We start from the raw sequence: 17201 nt of genomic DNA, 5'->3' as shown, positions 1-17201 counted from the left end.
AAGAGAGGGGATTCAGCTCCACGTCAGGAAGAAGCTTCCACTGCCAAGTCATCACTGTGGGAAGGACTGGTCTAGGAGAGGTGAGCCGCCATTGGAGATGTAAGGCAGAGTCTACACCTGGCCAGGATGTAGTGAGCATTCGGCTTCGAACAGGAGGGCACTGAGAGCAATCAGATCAGCACTTTTCAAGCCTTTCAAAGTCACAGCAAACCCAGAACCTACTCACACCTACAGGATCCCTACAATCAAAGGATGATACTTGTCAGAGCAGGCGGTGGCTGGCTCTGGGCCCTGGCCTCTTCAGGCCAGGACTTGAAAAAGTCTGGCTGAGATGACCTTGAATGTACTTGATCTTATGCGAAGGACCTTCCTGCATTGTAGCATTTAATTTTCCCAGCAACTCTCTACCGCGTAGGGCTGGTACCTCCATTGCTGTTTTAGAATTAAGATCAGGGTAATTAACTGACCTGCCCAGGGTCATAACCCTCACAGGATTGGATGGAATCCCAGGTCGGCCCACTTCCCTTCACAGTCCCCGTGGGTGACCTCTGATCTCTGCCTCCCCTCAGGGATTCCCTGGAGACATTGGCCCCCCTGGGGACAACGGCCCAGAAGGTGCGAAGGTGAGTCTCTGTCTCTGGCAGCTCCAGCTGAAGAAGCAGACAGCTCTGCAGAAACCACAGGCCCCCAGGGCTGGCTACTTGGCTTGGAGGTTGGGGGAGTTTTGCCAGCTCGTGATGGAGATGGAGGTGCCACCTTTGTGACCCCTTTTCATTCCCTTCTCATCAGGGTAAGCCTGGAGCTCGAGGCCTGCCGGGACCCCGTGGGCAGCTGGGGCCCGAGGTGAGACCGTCTGCCCCCTCCCCTGCCTACTTCCCCCCAATCCCCATCCTGCTCTGTCCTGGGTCTTAGAACCAGGACCTCAGTCAGGACCAGCCCAGGTCCGCGTCAGGCTCACCCTCCAGCTCATTCCTGACAGCCCTCCCTGTGACCCTTCCAGCAGCCTTCTCTGCCCTGGCCTGGCAGGTGGGCCACTCCTTCTGTCCACTGTACCCCATTGCACCCCAATGATCTGGAGTTTCCTGCTCATGGCGGCACAGTTTACCAGGGCATTGATGTTGGAGGGTAGGAATTGTCAGCTCCATTTCACGAGTGCATCCCTGAGACTCACAAGGGTGAAGAGATTATGTTGGGTCCCATGGTTAGTGGCAGGCAGGGCCGGGATTCGAACCCAGGTCTGCTTGAGCCCAAAGCCCATGGAGCCCATGACATAGATGCTATGCTGTTAACTTAAAGGCTCCTGGGAGCTAGCTGCGTGGGGTATCCTCATAGAATCACACGACTTGCACAGCTAGTGAGTGGTGGAGAGAAGATCTGCACATTTACTTACACATGATGAAGGGGATTGGCAAGGTCATTGCAGGCCTGTTAGAGAACCAGCCCATGAGCTGGCCCCAGATTTTTCCCCTGCATTGAGGCCCTTCACTACCCACCATGGATCCAGGACCCGGTGACACATAGCCTCTGTGAGGGTGCAGAGGCCCAGTCTCACCACGACCACAGGCAGGCATCCAGCTGGTTCTGGGTCTGGCGGCGTCCCAATGCTGCTGTGGGAGCTGCCACTTGGGGCTGCTTTCCTGGAAGCTGTGGCAGTGAGGGAGCTCTGGAGGGGGCCCCATGGTCAAGCCCGGCATGCCTCAGGGACCAGTTTGGAGGCTGCCTATGCCTGCGGGAAGGACTGGAGATTCTCCATGAGCCAGATGTGGGAAGAGAGGGGAGAGGAGGGAAAAATGGCACCGGCCACGTGCTTCCAACTACACTCACATTACCACTCAATATGCCTGCAACTTGCTCACATCTTCATTGATGCAATCATTCACTCATACCTTCATTCACGTCTCCATTTTTGTCTCCCGTGCCCTCTACCCGCCCATCGTTCACACCTATCCACTACACATTGTGCACATACCCATCCCGAGTGATGTCTGGGGAATGGCTTCAAAAAAGCATAAGCAATCCTGGCTGTCCTCCAGGAGCACAACTTAAGCCAGCCATTTTACTTTAGACTGATCATCTCCTTTCTGCACTATTTTACAGAGAGGGAGACTGAGGCACAGCCAGGCTAAGGTCTGCTAGTGAGTAAATGGCAGAACTCAGAACAGAGCCTTATTCCTGAGCTGCAATCTGGGGCTCTATTCCCGCAGCATACGAGGAGGTTTCACTTTCCTGCCCAACACTGCTAGGAACCCAGGCTGATCACATTCAGGTGACATCCAGGGCCCCATTCACAGGGAAGTCCCTGTATGGCCTGACAGGTGGTGCCTCTGCCCTGGGTGGGGCCAGGCAGGGTGCCTGAGTGTGCCGTTTCTCTTGGTGTACTAGGGCTTAGGGCTCTCTTCTGCCCGCCCCTTTACCACCTTACATGGCAAGTTTTCCAGGAGTCCCGCCAAATTAACTTCCTCCTTTTTTGTTTCTCTCTCGTGTCTCCTAACTCTAGGGCGATGAAGGACCCATGGGGCCACCTGGGGCCCCTGGTTTGGAGGTGAGTGTTAGTGGCTTGGGGGAGGTGAGATCTGTTGAAACTGAGCCAGCTGTGTGTGGTCAGGCAACATCTGGGTGGTACTCCTAGAGCAGACATCAGCGGGGACCTCGGGCCACCCAGAGAGGGGACTAGAATAGACCCCAAAGGAGAGAGACAAGAGACGGGAGACCGACCCTTGGCCATGCCCACCTGCTATGTGCTGGTGCTTTATGACCACTCTCTCATTTGAGTGCTGTGAGAGAGGCATCACTCTTCTTAGTTTCACTCAAGGCCAATGGGATTCAAAGAGTGAGGGGTTTAGCTTAATGTCACACAGCCGGCAAGCGGGGACATGCTGCCTGGAACCTAACCCTGGGTCCTCTCCGCTGCTCTGCGCGGCCTTCCGGAAGATGCTTGTCCTACCCCCATCTTCAATGCCAGCAATCGTGTCAACCAGCAGGTCATGAATTTTTTGGTCTAGGGACTTCTTGATACTCTCAAAAATGAATGAGGACCCCAAATGCTTTTCTTTGTGTGGGTTACATCTAACAATATTAATTATTAAAACTGAGAAATTTGAAATGTATTTATTAATCTGTCTAAAATTAATAATGAACCCATTTCATGTTAACAAATAATAGTTTTATGGAAAAAGGTTTGTTTCCATAAGCAAAATAAGCTAATGAAAAGAGAGGCATTGTTTTACCATTTTTGCAAATCTCTTTACTGTCTGACTTAATTAAAGTCAGCTGGATCCTCCCATCTGCTTCTGCCTTCAGCCTGGTGACCATAGCACATGTCATGCAGCCTCTGGAAAACTCTGCTTACACTCATGAGCGTAAGGGTGACACAGGCAAATGACATCTTAGCCTTATGAAAACAGTTTGACCGCATGAATCTCCTAAACGGGTCTCGGGGACCTGCAGGGGTCTGCAAACCACACTTGGAGGACCACTGGCGTGAACCCTCCGTTCCCCTGGGCCCGTTGTCTTTCATCCAGCCTCTTCCATTTCCCACTCCTCGAAAGCAGGTTTCATCCTCCCCATTCACAAATGAGATCAGCTGGAGAGGGGAGACTTTCCCGAGGTCACACAGCTGCAGACCTTCCCTGCATCCCTGTCACTAGGACAGCCTGGTGACAGCAGGGTTGTGCGTCCCTGCCCCCCGCCCCCTGGGCATTTGCCTCCCATCCCCTGTGCCAGGTCCTAGGACCCCAGCAATGCTGCCCCGCCCAGCTCCTCTCATTCATCTCTCTGTTGCAGGGTCAACCCGGCAGGAAGGGGTTTCCTGGGAGGCCTGGCCCAGATGGCTTGAAGGTGAGGGGACCTGGAAATGAATGGGCTGAGGAAGGATAGGGGGGACCTCCTGGGGAAGAGAGGAGAGAAGATGAGCCAACATATGATGACCTAGGATGAACCTTGAACTCCATGGCCAGTTGCGACAAGGTGGGGGAATGGTCCCCATTTATCACCAAGTTTTGGTAACACAGAGGAAAACGGACATAACCTAAATGTCCCACGGTGAGATAGTGCTCAAGTAATAAGATACAGCGTAGCCACCAAGGATGGTATGGTGGAAGACTTTACAAAATGAGAAAAGGCTTGTGCACGCGGTGGTGGCAGGAAGCAGGTTCTAAGACAGACGTTACGATCTGAGCCTGTAACCGGGGCCGGTCGTACCACGTTCCTGTGCACTCAGAGTGGACGCTGGAATGGGCACAGGGTCACCTCTGGCTGCTGAGATTCTAGGAGATTTCTGTTTTCTTCTGGGCCTCCATATTTCCTCATTATGTACAATAAATATATATTATATCCGTTAACCGTTTTTTGTAAGTTATGAAAAAAGAACTGGCCTGGGTAGGAGAGTGATGACTCTTGGCACAGGGCCAGCCTCGCTTCTGGGCTTTCTAGGGACTCCCCAAGAAGGGCTGCATGTCCCCAGCCATCCTGGGCAGGGATTATAAGCTTGCAGCTGGGCGAGTTTATAGAGGGTTAGGGCAGAGGCAGGGTGGGCGTGGTGGGGGGGCCAGGTCATCCAACATCCCCTCCCCTCAGGGGAAATGGCCCACAGATCTGTCTGTCCCCTCTGGGTGGTGTGAGCACGAGGTCTCAGGGAGGAGCTGGAGCTGGAACTGGAATTGCTATGAGCCGCTTCCATCTGTGAGCCAAAGCCCTGGCCAGGCTGAGCCCACGTTCTGCCCTCTGAGGTCTTGGCCTTTCTCCCTCGGATACCAGCAGGGTTTCCGCGGCGGGAGTGGTGACATAGCCTGGGTGGATTTATCCCACGGTTCTGTTCACCTCTCTCTAGCTCATGCTGTGGGGAGACCAGGGCTGCTGCGGCTGCCAAAGGAGCAGGAGCCACCCCAGCATGAGAGAAAGCTGACGGACAAGGCCACGAGAGACCACCAAGCATGAGAGCTAGAAATAGCCTTGGAGATAAATGAGTCTGATCTCCCTTATTTATAGCCGAGGAGCCTGATCCCAGAGCAGAGATGAGACTTACCGAGATCACCCAGGAGCTGGCGGCAGAGCTCTGGTGGATTGGGGTCGAGGACCCAGGTGTCCTGATTCCAGTTCTCTGTCCATACTTGTCCTACAGTGAGGCAGCCTGGAATGAGGACTTCAATCAGTCAGACTAAAGTTCCAATTCTAGTCCTACCTCTAGCTTGCTGTGTGACCTCGAGCAGGTCACTTTACTTCTCTGAGCTTCAGTTTCCACCTCCACAAAGTGCAATGGTTTGATGAAGGGACCACATGTGATGTAGACATCAGGGTTCCAAGTAATCCGCAAGGGCCACCAGGAGGATATGGGTGTCTCAGGTAATCTCTAGGGCCAAAGGTTCTGTCTCAATGTCCCTTTGTCCCTGTCATTTGTTTGGAGTCTCCAAGGCCAGACTCTGGTGATGAGGTTCCGTGTCCATCCCCACCAGTGGGGACTAAGGCCAGTCAGTCAGCTGGGGTGTTCTCCAGGAAGCCTAGACTCTTGTCACGCATCGCAAGTGATCGCGCTCTGTTTCTTTGCAGGGGGAGCCAGGCAATCCTGGACGGCCGGGGCCCGTGGGTGAGCAGGTAATTCAACACTGGTCTCTGAGCATAATGTCTCCCTTTACTGAGCATTTACTCTGTGCCAAGCCCTTTAGTAAGCATTCCACCTGCAGCCCACATTCATTCCCATCCCAGCTCCAGAGGTGGGTCCACTCGTCTCCCTCTTTCATTGATATGAACTTACTCTCAGGGAGGGGAAGTCACTGAATGAGACCCACGAATCATAGTCACAACAGCCATTCCCCACAGCCTTACCCTATGGAAGTTTCTGGGGCATTTGTCTAAAGAGGTGATGTGACTTTGCTCCCAGAACATTGAAACTGGAAGAGCCGTTAACTAACAATCGCCACCCATGCTAGAGATGGGGAAGCCGATGGCCAGAGAAGCATAGCCACTTGCCAGGGTCTCTTGGTCAGGCATCCCTAAATTATAAAGAAAATGAAATGCAAACCAGTGGCTCTGGCTAGTAGGGAAGAAGCCAGGCCAAGATATGAGCAGGAGAGGAGGTTGCAAGTATTCATTAAAAAGGGAGTTTGAGGATCTCAACTTTTATTATCAAGGTCTAGGGCCTTGGCGCTGGAGAGAAGCAGCCCTGAGTGCTGGGTTGGTAGACAGGTGGGGAGGTAGCAGTCTCCTCCACCTCTTTAAAGAAGGACCTCAATCCCTGAACCCTGCAAGGGGCTGCCTCAGGCTGGAAGGAGGAATGATGCTGGGGATCCAGAAAAATTTGTCTCCACCGAAAATCGCCATCATTCGTGGCGTGAGAGTCACACACGTTGCTTCTTTACCAGGCCTGCAACATCTGTCGGGGGGAAGAAAGGAATTAAAGCAGGGGGAGGGCTGGATTTTTGAAAGCTTTCCAGTGTCATCCGAGCGCATTCTGTGGGAAGCCCGGGAGTTTGGAAGGGCTGCTGCGGCTTGGACATATTTCCTGATTGGAAAAAAAAAAAAAGGCAATATGATCAGCAAATTTAATTTCATAGTTATGCTGATGGTCGAGCCCTCGGGAAATAGATACTCAGAATCCTAAAACGTTAGGATACTGAGGGTGCTTGGAAATCACTCTGTCCCAGGGTCCTAATCTTTTTTGTACCTTGGACCCCTTTGGGGGCTAGTGGAGCCTGTGGACCCCTTCTTAGAATATAGTGTTTAAATGCAGAAAATACAAAACAGAGGATTACGAAGGAAATTATGTCGAAATGCAGTTATGATAGTATGTTCAAATGTGATCTACTCACAAATATGCTTCTGTACTAATGCGTTAAATAATGAACTCTAGCAGCATGTCTAATACCTCCGTTATCAGCATGTCTAATACCTCCGTTTCAAAGTGGTCACAAGCCTTAATGATACATTTTGAAGTCTCTACAGCAATGACTGTAATGTGACATGTCAGTATCTGCGGCAGTTACGGGTATTGTGGGTGTGTTGCCTACACTCATATTTGAGAGAAATGCTAAATTTCAATTAGAGGTTCATGAAAATAAAAGTTATTTTTCCCATTCAAGTTCATAGACCTTCTGAATTCCATCCATGTAGGCTTACAGGGACCCTACTTAAGAACCCCTGAATCCTAGTCCACCTTGGCAATCTGGGATTCATGGAGGAGAATGGGCTTGGCCAAGAAGGGTAGTGGCAAAGCTGGGGCCAGGAGGAGAGGGAAACCTGCCCGGAGCAGTCCCTGGACCACTTGGTCAGCAGACCTCCCAGCTTGGACCATAGAAGGAAAGAGAGACCTGTCTGAGCTGTGAGGCAGAGCTAGAGACCCATGGCTGCCACCAGGCACACTTTGGTGCCAGGCCAGCTGTTCCCTTGGCCTCCTCCTGACGTGGGAAGGGGCAGGCATTTCCTGTTCACAGGAGAATCAGAGGATCCCCGGGAAATTACAAGGACCTCCTTATAATCACAGTATCAGCTGTATTTTTGGGCATCTATTAGGTACCATGCTCTGTGCCAAAACACTTTCTACACCATCACCTGCAATTCCCTCAGCAACCCTAAGGTGGTAGGTATTATTACCCCATTTTGCAAATGAAGATATCAAGGCTCTGAGAAGTTAAGTCACTTGCCTAAGATCTCCCAGGCAGTAACAAAACAGTCAGAGGCAAGGTTGACACTCAGGTCTGCTGGATTCCCAAGACCTGCCCAGAGGGACTGAAAAACCTTTTGGCCTCTTACTTTATAACAGCTAATTAGAGTGGCGCAGGCTTGCCAGGCCCTGTCCTAGGTGCTGGGAACACGAAGATGATTAGAAGGCATGTACCTTGCCTTTAAGAAGCTCTGTCCAGAGGGAAGCCAGGCATGTAAACACCTAATTCTGGGATGTTTAGTCCAACAGAGGACCCACAACTGTCCTATTCTCAGTTGCCTTCCAGTGCCTAGCAGAACATCACATGAAAGATTGGAGGGAGGGAAAAAAAAATCCCATAGCAGACAGCTGCCCTTTATCTGTAGACACTGAGAATCAGATCAGCCTCCTCCCCAAAATCAGGGACTTAAATCCTGCCTGCTCAGGTGACAATGCTGCCTCCTCCCCCGTGCCCTCTCGCCAGCCCGAGAGGAGCCAGCCATGCCTGCGGCTGTCAGAGCGGCTGCTCCTCCCAGCCCGCCAGGTAGAAACCCTGGGACTCTGACATTGGCTTCCTCAGCCAGCCTCGGCTCCCCCCATAGGACAGGCCTGCCAGGATGTTCCAGGACAGTGCCCTAGGAGGGTCCCATTGGTGGGGGGTGGGGAACTGGGGTACTTGCTGTATGGCCCTTATTCATTAGGATCCTGTTTGGCTTCTTATTTGAGGTTTATGACCCGCCTGCCTTCCAGGACCCAACAACTCATAAATTTAAAGCGGCTATGAAATGTCTGTTTCCCTGGGCCAGTTGGGCAGGGGCCTTTTAACAGAGCAGCTTTTATTCCCTTCACTCAGCATCCTCTAAATATCTGACTGCTCCCTCGTGGGTAGCTCAGGCCTCTGTCTTAACCCTGTACCCTTTTAAAATAAATCGGAATGGGATGCGAGGCAACCCACATTTATTGAACGCCTACATGTGCCATGCATTATCTCCAGAACTCAGAACAACCCTGGGAGGTAGGCAGGGACCTTTCTCTAAAGTCCCCCATTCTGCAGATGAAGCTCAGAGAGGCTCTGCGATTTGTTTGGGGTCCACAAACCTAAAAACTGAATGACGATGAGATATAGAATAAAGTACCAGGTATAGGGATTAGCACCTAGTGAGTACCAGTCATTGTTAATTAATATTGCTATCATGTGAAAATGCTGATTTATTTATTTTTTCAAGTAAATTGTTGCAGAAGTCAAATACTAGGTTATTTTGTGACTTATTAGCCATGGTCTCATACCTTGTACCTCACACTCTCACCTCATACTTCAACCTTGAAAGGTTTCTGATCCCAGAGAATGAGTAATCCATCTTGCGTAATGATGGTGCCAGGTGCCAGGAAGATCTGTGCCCTGCTCACGACCACACGCTTTGGAGGCCCTGGGTGGACAGACAAGTGCATGAGCTTTAATGTCACACAGACCAGATTCGAAACCCCAGGCTGCAGCAGCAAGTCACACGCAGTCCTGCCCTGAGCTGCCACTTTAGGACTGACCCTGAGACCCACAAAACTAATGCTTTGGAACTGGGTGCCATTCCGTCACTCTAGTGGACAGGTTGGAGCTTCACTGCCTGAGCACACAATTTCTGATCTGTTTCTGATCAAGTTCAAGGTCACACTCCTTTCTGGATACAGTTTGGGGACAGGAAGAAGCCTTTATGAGACACACTCATCCCTCAGTCTTTCCTAATTCTCCAAGAAACTCTTAGCTGCAAACCTGGGTTCTTGCAAAGGCATTTTGGCACCCCTGAACCACACAAGACCCCCTGTGCTCGAACACTCCTTAGCGGAGAAGAGCGTGGGGTCTGGATAAGGAATTGTCTGCCTTCCCGGGTGACTGCTCTAGGCTCTCTACCCTCTCCGTGCATGTGTTTGCCTGCTCAGGGCCTGCAGCCACCTAGAAGAAGCCCTGGAACACAGAGGCAAGTTAGCACCCAGTGGAGTTAAAAAGAGCAACAGGGACTACAGTGTGTGTGTGTGTGTGTGTGTGTGTGCGCTCTTTCGGAAAGTAGAGGAAGCCTTTCACGAGACAGTAAAAAGGCCTCCACTTCCCAGATTTCAATCAGGTCTTTTGGCAGATGCTGTTCTGGTATTTCTATCCTGGCCAGCGGGTTTGTTTCTCTCTTTGAGACAGCCCCAGAGCCACGAAAGATGGGGACAGATTTCTCACAGGCAGGCCTCTTCCCGGCACGGCTTAAGGGCCTCCCCGCAACCACCACTCTCTAACGTGGCCACCTCCCAGCCTGCTTCTGGTGCGGGAAGAATGTGTGGCGCTCCCAGGGATGCTGGCAGCGGCCCCACCGCTTGGCTCCGAAATCAGAACCATCTGGTGGGGTGGGGGAAGGCAGGACAGTGCCGGGGGAGAGGCAGCTCTCCTCAGTGGCAGCCCCTCGCTGGCTGGAATACCAGGCACAGGCCGGGGGATCCGGAAGATGAGCTCCAGGGGAAAGAAACTGCAGGGAAAATGCCTTTGAAATTCAGTACATCTCTGAATTCACGTTGCTTCCTCCTTTCTGTTGCTTTCCGAAATGTTTCTTACAGGGACTTCTTGGATTCATTGGTCTGGTTGGGGAGCCAGGAATCGTGGGAGAAAAGGTAAGTGGTGTCGAAGGGAATGTACAAGCAAATAGAGCTTATGTTTTGCAGTTTTAAAAAGATGAGGGGGCCCGTTGACCTGGGGGTTTCAGACCTCTTTCTCGCGGCCTCTCCTTGCTGCCCTTGCACCTAGTACCTTAAAGAGCCCTTGTCCCCTTTCCCAGCAACCTCAGGCGCAGTTAGACTTCTGTGTGATGACCGGCTGACGCATGTCATCTAGGGCCCTCGTGGCTGCACGGGGTGGGCAATGGAAGGGAGGGAAAGATTCATGTTTTTAAAAAAGAAGTACATTTCTCTTGGGGGAGCCGATGTTATTCCCATCCGATAGATGGAGAAACTGAGGTCCAGAGAGAGGAAGACTCTACCCTCGTTTGACCCCACCGGCTTTCCAGGCTCATCCCGTGCCACCCGCCTCATCACTCCCCGTGTCCCAGACCCTCTGGCCACCGCCTTTTTCTCCTTTGTCTCTGCTTTCCCCGCTTCCTCCTCTTCCTCTTCTTCTTTCTTGTTAATTTAATTATTATTTTGAAGAAATTATATACTCACGAGAAGTTGCAAAAATTAGTACAGAAAAGTCCAGCGTGCCCTGTGCCCTGTGGGGACACCTTGCATCACTATAGTGCAATATCAGAGCCAACTTGTCCTTCTCTTATAGTTCAAATGTTTCATGTCCCTCCTCGCCTACGGACCATTGTCCATGCCGTTCCCCTGGCCAGGTATACTCTTTCCACTCCCGCCCCCTCTGCCCACTCTGCTTAGATGACTCTTAACTATCCTTCAGCTCTCAGGTCAAGCTAGACTTCCTGAGGGATACCCTGCCCACCACACCCCTGCACCCAGGTAGGTCAAGTCCTCTGTTGAAACGCCTTAGCTCTGAGACCTACTCCCGTGCTGCGCTTACCCTCGTCCGCCTCCATTCTGGTGATCTGCATCCATCGGCTCGCGACACTCTGGGTGTCTCTCTCCATGTGAGCAGAGTCTGTCTGTTTCTACTCACTATCGTATCTTCTGGGTCTAGCATAGTAGACGCTCAATAAATGTTTGCTGGCTAGGCAGATACAAGAAACAGGGCGTCACAAAAACAGAGCCAGGATTCAAACCCAGAGCCCCTGCCTTCCAGTTGTAGCTCCATCTGCTATACCCGCCATCTCTGCCCAGTCTTTCTGGATGGGTCAAGTGGAATGAGTTATAGCTCTGATTCTCCGGTATCTCATCAAGGTTCAGGCAGGGGGTGGTAGAGTGAAAGAAATATCTTCTATTGCCATTTCTGCCTCAGCATGCCCAGCCAAGGGATGCCAGGCCTAATGGGGACCACATGACGTGAGCCCAGGTCGAAAGGGACATGTAATTAGCGTGTTCTTCACCAAGACCATCTTCCCCATGGGAAGCCCACTGCCTGGCATGCTGCAGGGGAACTGAGGCTTCCCAGGATTTGCCGGGGTCTTGGTTTCTGCTGAGTGAAATTCCAGGACCCTCCCCTTCCCCTGTCGCCACCCTGGGGGACATGGTCATGAGCAAGGCAGGGACTCTAGACCTTAGGCACGTACCTCTGGCAGGCCCTCTGCACCTGCCCCCCACAGGACCATCTCACAGCCATAACCTCTCTGAATTGCTGTCTCCACCACAGGGTGACCGGGGCGTGATGGGACCCCCAGGCGCACCTGGACCCAAGGGATCAATGGTAAGGAGCGAGTCTGCATCCCTTCACCTCTCCTGTTACAGCCGTGGTGACAGCTCTCTTCTCCTGAGCCTGCCTCTGCCTCTGCTCTGCCTCTGCCTCTGCCTCCCCCAGGCGTTCAGAATGATCTGCTCCTTCTCCCTCCAGAGACCTGGCTGCTGCCCCTGGGCCAGGGCTGAGCTGGCCGAGGTGGAACCGAAGGAGGAAGAGGCACCTTCCACCGCTGATTCCTTCTTTTTCTTCTCTCTGAGTAGGGTCATCCTGGAACTCCAGGTGGCGTTGGGAACCCCGGAGAGCCTGGACCCCCGGTAAGCAAAGCCTTCATGTTTTGAGCTCAAATCCACTGTCAAGGAAGGGTGACAGTGAGTCAGATAGATCGAGTTTCAAATCCCAGCTCTACTACTCGGGCTATATTGCCAGGGCAGATGTCTGAGCCTAAAGTTTGCTCATCTGAGAAATAGAGAAAATAATTGTGCTTGTGACAATGTGACAAATAGAGAAAATAATTGTGCTTGTGACAGTGTGACTGTACGGATTAAATGACACCGTGAGGCTGATGTTCATTACATAGTGATGTTCATTAGACGGGAGCATCTTGGCTATTAGTGCCATCATGGCTTTGTTCATTCATTAAGGAAACACTGTGTGATATGTGCCTGAGGCTGCTCCGGCAGCCGAAGGTGCTGCCCTCACAAGGCAGAAAGCTGTCCCTGCCCTTTAGGGACTTACATTCCAGTGTAGGGAGAGAGAGAACCTGATAAATAAATAACGCCTGCTATGGAGCAAGTGGAGAGGAAGATGGAAAACACGGGACAAATGGGCTGAGGGTCAGAGCTGAGGACACAGGGTGCTGGACTTAGTGTAATGACTGAGGAATCTGGGGTATTCCTGCGGATCCCAACGCAGGGAGGAGGGGAACAGGAATGAGGGCTTGGGGGAGGGTTGTGGCCAGGAGCACCCAGATCCAGGGGCCTCTTCCGCTGCCCTGAGGGAGTTGTGGGAGGTGAGAAGGAGTCTTTCATTCAGAGCATGGGCAGCTCCTGCTCCCTCTGCCTCTGCTGATGGAGGACATGGAGACTGGGACGGCACTCGCACCGGCTAAGGCCAGGCCCAGGGCTGGGAGCACCCTCTGGGAGGTGGAGGGGTGGGCTTCAGGCAGGTGGAAAGGGTGCTGGGGGAGGGGGACCAGCCCAGGCAAGATCCTAGGTCGAGGCTGGGGAATGATGAGTTCAGGCTTCTCAGGTCCCTCCAAAGACTAGACTGAGCAGTTCCCTGGGCTCTGGTGAAGGAGGGCACGGGAGCCGTTGATGGTTTGAACCTAAGGGAGGTATACGCACAGCAGTTTTCTGCACCAATTAGGGAAGCAAGGCCGAGTCAGTTTTCAAATGTTTCCTTGCACCTTCTGTGCTCTGGGCCTAGGCTCAGTCCCGGAAATACAAACATGGTAAGAAATCAGTCTGTTCTTAAGATTCTCACTGTCTGTGGGGGTGCCAAGTATAAATGTCCTCTCACCCATTAACAGACTTTTACTGAGCACCTACTATGTGTCAGGCAGTGCTAGGTGCTGGGGAGAGGCTAGCCCAGGGGCAAGTAGCCTGGACACAAGTAACCATCATCCAAAGACAGAGGTGCTAGGCACCAGGGGTCTCTGTCTACCCCTCACCCCCAATTCTTTTTGATCAGGTAGAAAACTCAGTGCAGAGTTGCGATCAGAAGACAGCACCGTGGGCCCCCAATAGCATGGTTTTTCCCAGGTTCATGAGGAGGAAGAAAAGCCAAATCTGGCCTGCGGCTGGAGGGGCTGGAGTCCAAGCTGGTTGGTGGGCTGAGGCACCCAGCTTGGAATCCAAAAGTCCCAGCCACCCAACCCTAAGGCTGCTGTCCCACCCCCTCCCCAGCATTCATGGGACCTAAGTACCAGATCCTCCTGGAGGTGAAGCGATTGGAGCCTGTCAGCGTGGGAGATGCCCAGGGCAGGGTACAAGGATGCTAGGGTCCATCATCAAACTCTAGCTCCTGCGCCCCTGGACCTCAGCCTCCCTGGGCCTCAGTCTCCCTATCTGTCCAGTGGGAAGAGGAAAGCCCAGAAAGGAGTTACTGGGACAAAATGGAAAGCCAATGGGGGGTGGGACACAATGGGGATGTCTAGGCCAGCGCCTTTTCTGAATTCCCTACCTCTGTGGTCCCACTGACACGCTCCATCCCGTTTCCTCGATGCTTCCATCTGTTCCGTGGGTTGGCTCAGGCTGAGTGAAATCGGACAGACAGGGCCACTTTCAGATCCCAAGGTTGCCATCGACCCTTCACTGCTGCAGTATGGGACTGGTCCCTTGGTTCTCTTGGGGTTCCTCTGCAGCTGGCTGCACCTAGTGCCGCTGGGGAAACAGGAGAATAAGGAGGTCCAGAAAAGCGACTGAAGAATCAGACACACGTGAGTCAAGTCCTGACGCCCCCACCTACTTAGCTGTGTGATTGTTGGCGACACTCATAGCTTCCGTGAGCCTCAGTTTCCCCATCTGTATGCCAGTGTAATACTACCTTCGTTATGCAATCGTTGTGAGACTTAAATGATGTAGTACATGATGTCATGCTTAGCAAACTACCTGCATATACTAAGTACTTAATGAATGGTAAGAGTAATAATAATTACTATTACTGTTTGTTAGATACATTAATTACCACTAGTATCAGTAGGCCTATTACTATTAAAGCAACATTTCTGACAATGCTGTTCACATTGGAATGGCATTTCCCACTTCTCCAATCATTTTAACATCCACGTTCTCCTACAGCCCCGTGGTCAGCCAAGATTATTATCTTTATGATTTGGGAGAGCGGGGATAGTCAGGTCCTGGGACGTCCAGTCTCTGGCCTCCTCCGTCTTTGAGAGAGCTTGTAGTTACCCTTTGCCGAAGACCTGCCGGGTCATTTTGTCTTCCCAGCAGCTCTAGGAGGCAGGGACTCTTCTCGTCCGCATTTTATAGATGATGAAACTGAGGTCCAAAGAGTTTAAGTCACTTGCCAAAGGTCACAGAATTAGTAAATGGCAGAACTGGGATTTGAACCTAGGTCTCTGGTGGAACAGTTGGCTCATTCAAGCACTCCACTCTCCTGCCTCTAAGTCAAGACTTGGCTCCTGAAATCTCCTAGTGACGCATCACATACCTTCTGCAGTCTGAAATCCCTCTATAAAATGGTCCTTGCTCACCCAATCCTCGTGTTCTCCACCATCCAGGAGGCAGATCTGCCTGTTTATTGCGCTGAGCCTGGCCCACACCCTGCTTGCTCTGCGGACCAGGGGTCAGGTTGGGACCCAGCCCTTCAAATCAGCCTTGGGCAGCAGGAGTCTGAGGGTCCACGCCCCTCCAGGCCGTAGAGAGAGGGAAAGGGCAGCAGCAGTTTTTCCTGAGGCCTCAAACAGAGCTGGGCCTCTCCTTGGTATTCAGAGGAGGCTGAGGCCACCTCTTCCTTGTAAAATTAGCACGCCTGATCTGAGACTGGCCACTGAGCTGGGAGGCTCCTGCAGCTGTTGAAGGGGTCCTGGCCGCAGCCATAGGGCACAGGCACTGCTTGCTGCGTATAGCTGGGGCTAGAACCCGAGGAGAGGAGTTAGGCAGTGAGATGATGGCCTGCTCCCTCTCTTCACCTTCTTTCTCTCCCTTCCGACCTTCTGTCCTCTTCAGTTGTTCTCATATTCATTGTTCCTTCAACAGATCTCTAAATCTCTGTCACAGGCCTAGGCTGGACCAGGTGCTGAGAATTCAAGGAACAAAGCCAGCCCTGTGTTTCCTTTCCCTCCTTCCCTGTCTCTCTCTTGTGCCTCTTGTCATTCCTCTGTCAAACTGAGATAACTGGGCTTCTTCCCTGGGCCTGGCCTGTTCCCTCCTCTTTGCCCCCATCCCAGGGCTGCATCGCCAGCCTCTCCCCACCACCCTCAGCCCCGCTTCTTCAGGCAAGCTTCCTCTTCCCCTCCCTCGCCTTGGGGCTGTGGTCTAGTCCTTCCCCCTCTTACCTCATGGCTCCTTCTAGACTGCTTTCAGGTAGCTTTCAAGGTGATACTTGGGGTCAGGGTGGGGGGCAGGACTTCAGCTTCCATATTCTCTTTGCTGATGGGGGAGAAAAGAGGAAATGGGAATTTGAAGACACCTCTTGTCAGGAATGTCATGTAGCTTCTGATTGTTGATTTTGAGATAAAGAAGGAAATGACTCACCCAGGGAGGCCTCTCCCCACTCCCCATTCCTAGGAAGGGTTGAGGACGCCTCTGCCCCCATCAGTGGTTCCCAGGGCACACTCGTGCTCATGGTTGCAGCTTATCCTCTGCTTCTCCTAGTGGGACCAGTTTTCCTACTGGGCCAAGTCGTTCAATGTAGAGGCTGCTGGGCCCAGGCAGGGCCTGCTCCTGAGGCCAAGCGTTGCCCCCTTGCTCCGAGCCCTTGCTGCTGCACTCACACCCTAAAAGGGGGCTTCTCCAAACTCTTTCTCCTCCCGCAGGGTCCTCCAGGATCTCGAGGCCTACCAGGCATGAGGGGAGCAAAGGGACGCCGGGTAAGTGGGGCCTAGCCCCTGGGGGCTAACACTGGCGGGGATCACAGGCTGCAGAGACCGCCTCTTGTACCTTGCCCCCTGCCCAGCGCCGAGATCCTTGACTTTCACAGCACCAGCAGGGTTCCAGGCTTACCGTGGGAAACCCACCCATCTTTTCCAGCCCACTTCTGAGCACCAGGCCTTGCCATCCAGTGGGCACAGATGGGCTCGTTGGTACCAGCGCTTTGTCTATTCATTCGTTTGTTCATTCGTTCAGCCACCTTTTATTTAACACCTATTATGTGTCAGCCACTGTTGGAGGCTTTGTAGATATACCACAGAGAATAGGACAGCCATGACTCCTGCCTGACCTATGGCTCAATCAAGTTGGTCACACAGACAGTACAGGGTCATTAGCACATTGATGGTGGAAGCACCTCACCTGGACAGTTTACCAGGGAAGGTGTCAGGAAGAAGGCAATGCTTGAGCTGATGCCAGGTCCCAGGCAGAGGAAAAGCCGCAAGGTGAGAGAAGCCGTGGCATGTTTAGGGATCCCCACTGGTTCAACAGAGGGACAGGTATGTGCGGGTGATGGGGACTGAAACCAAGAATTAGCAGGTTCCAAGCCAAGCAGGGCCTCAAATACCACAGCTAGGCCCATGAGCTATGTTCCAAAGAAACTGGGAGTCATTGAGAATTTTAAGCAAAGGCCGGCCTGAGC

At 52.4% G+C, this 17201-nt stretch overlaps 1 protein-coding gene and 1 long non-coding RNA gene across 23 annotated transcripts in view; one reads left to right on the top strand and one right to left on the bottom strand.

Moving 5' to 3' along the window:
- COL27A1 (collagen type XXVII alpha 1 chain) overlaps window positions 1-17201 on the top strand; it is a 131645-nt gene that overhangs the window by 71931 nt on the left and 42513 nt on the right. For all 14 annotated transcript variants that reach the window (XR_005653718.1, XR_005653723.1, XR_005653720.1 and 11 more), the window contains exons 20-28: window positions 570-623; window positions 790-843; window positions 2498-2542; window positions 3784-3837; window positions 5545-5589; window positions 10223-10276; window positions 11904-11957; window positions 12209-12262; window positions 16447-16500. Coding sequence is in view for 7 of the 14 variants with exons in the window: in XM_039866818.1 (XP_039722752.1) it covers window positions 570-623; window positions 790-843; window positions 2498-2542; window positions 3784-3837; window positions 5545-5589; window positions 10223-10276; window positions 11904-11957; window positions 12209-12262; window positions 16447-16500 (468 nt within the window). In the remaining 7 variants the exon portion in view is untranslated. The remainder of the gene's footprint in view (window positions 1-569; window positions 624-789; window positions 844-2497; window positions 2543-3783; window positions 3838-5544; window positions 5590-10222; window positions 10277-11903; window positions 11958-12208; window positions 12263-16446; window positions 16501-17201) is intronic.
- Window positions 3142-16462, bottom strand: LOC120605803 (uncharacterized). Of its 9 annotated transcripts, none has more exons than XR_005653728.1 (7): window positions 16166-16462; window positions 15967-16060; window positions 14130-14320; window positions 11178-11324; window positions 10823-10869; window positions 8941-9060; window positions 3142-6496 (listed from the first exon to the last, which is right to left on the bottom strand). It is a non-coding gene; the product is annotated as an uncharacterized LOC120605803 (long non-coding RNA). The 9 variants fall into 9 exon arrangements; XR_005653731.1 differs by lacking the exon at window positions 16166-16462 and adding an exon at window positions 15120-15543 and having other exon boundaries at window positions 14130-14329; window positions 15967-16130; XR_005653732.1 differs by lacking the exon at window positions 16166-16462 and adding an exon at window positions 15120-15543 and having other exon boundaries at window positions 15967-16130.

This window comes from Pteropus medius, unplaced genomic scaffold (assembly GCF_902729225.1).
Source record: "Pteropus medius unplaced genomic scaffold, Ma_sr-lr_union100, whole genome shotgun sequence".
Classification (NCBI taxonomy): domain Eukaryota; kingdom Metazoa; phylum Chordata; class Mammalia; order Chiroptera; family Pteropodidae; genus Pteropus; species Pteropus medius.
The sequence above is the reverse complement of the archived record's forward strand: the minus strand, read 5'-3'. Positions and strand labels throughout refer to the sequence as shown.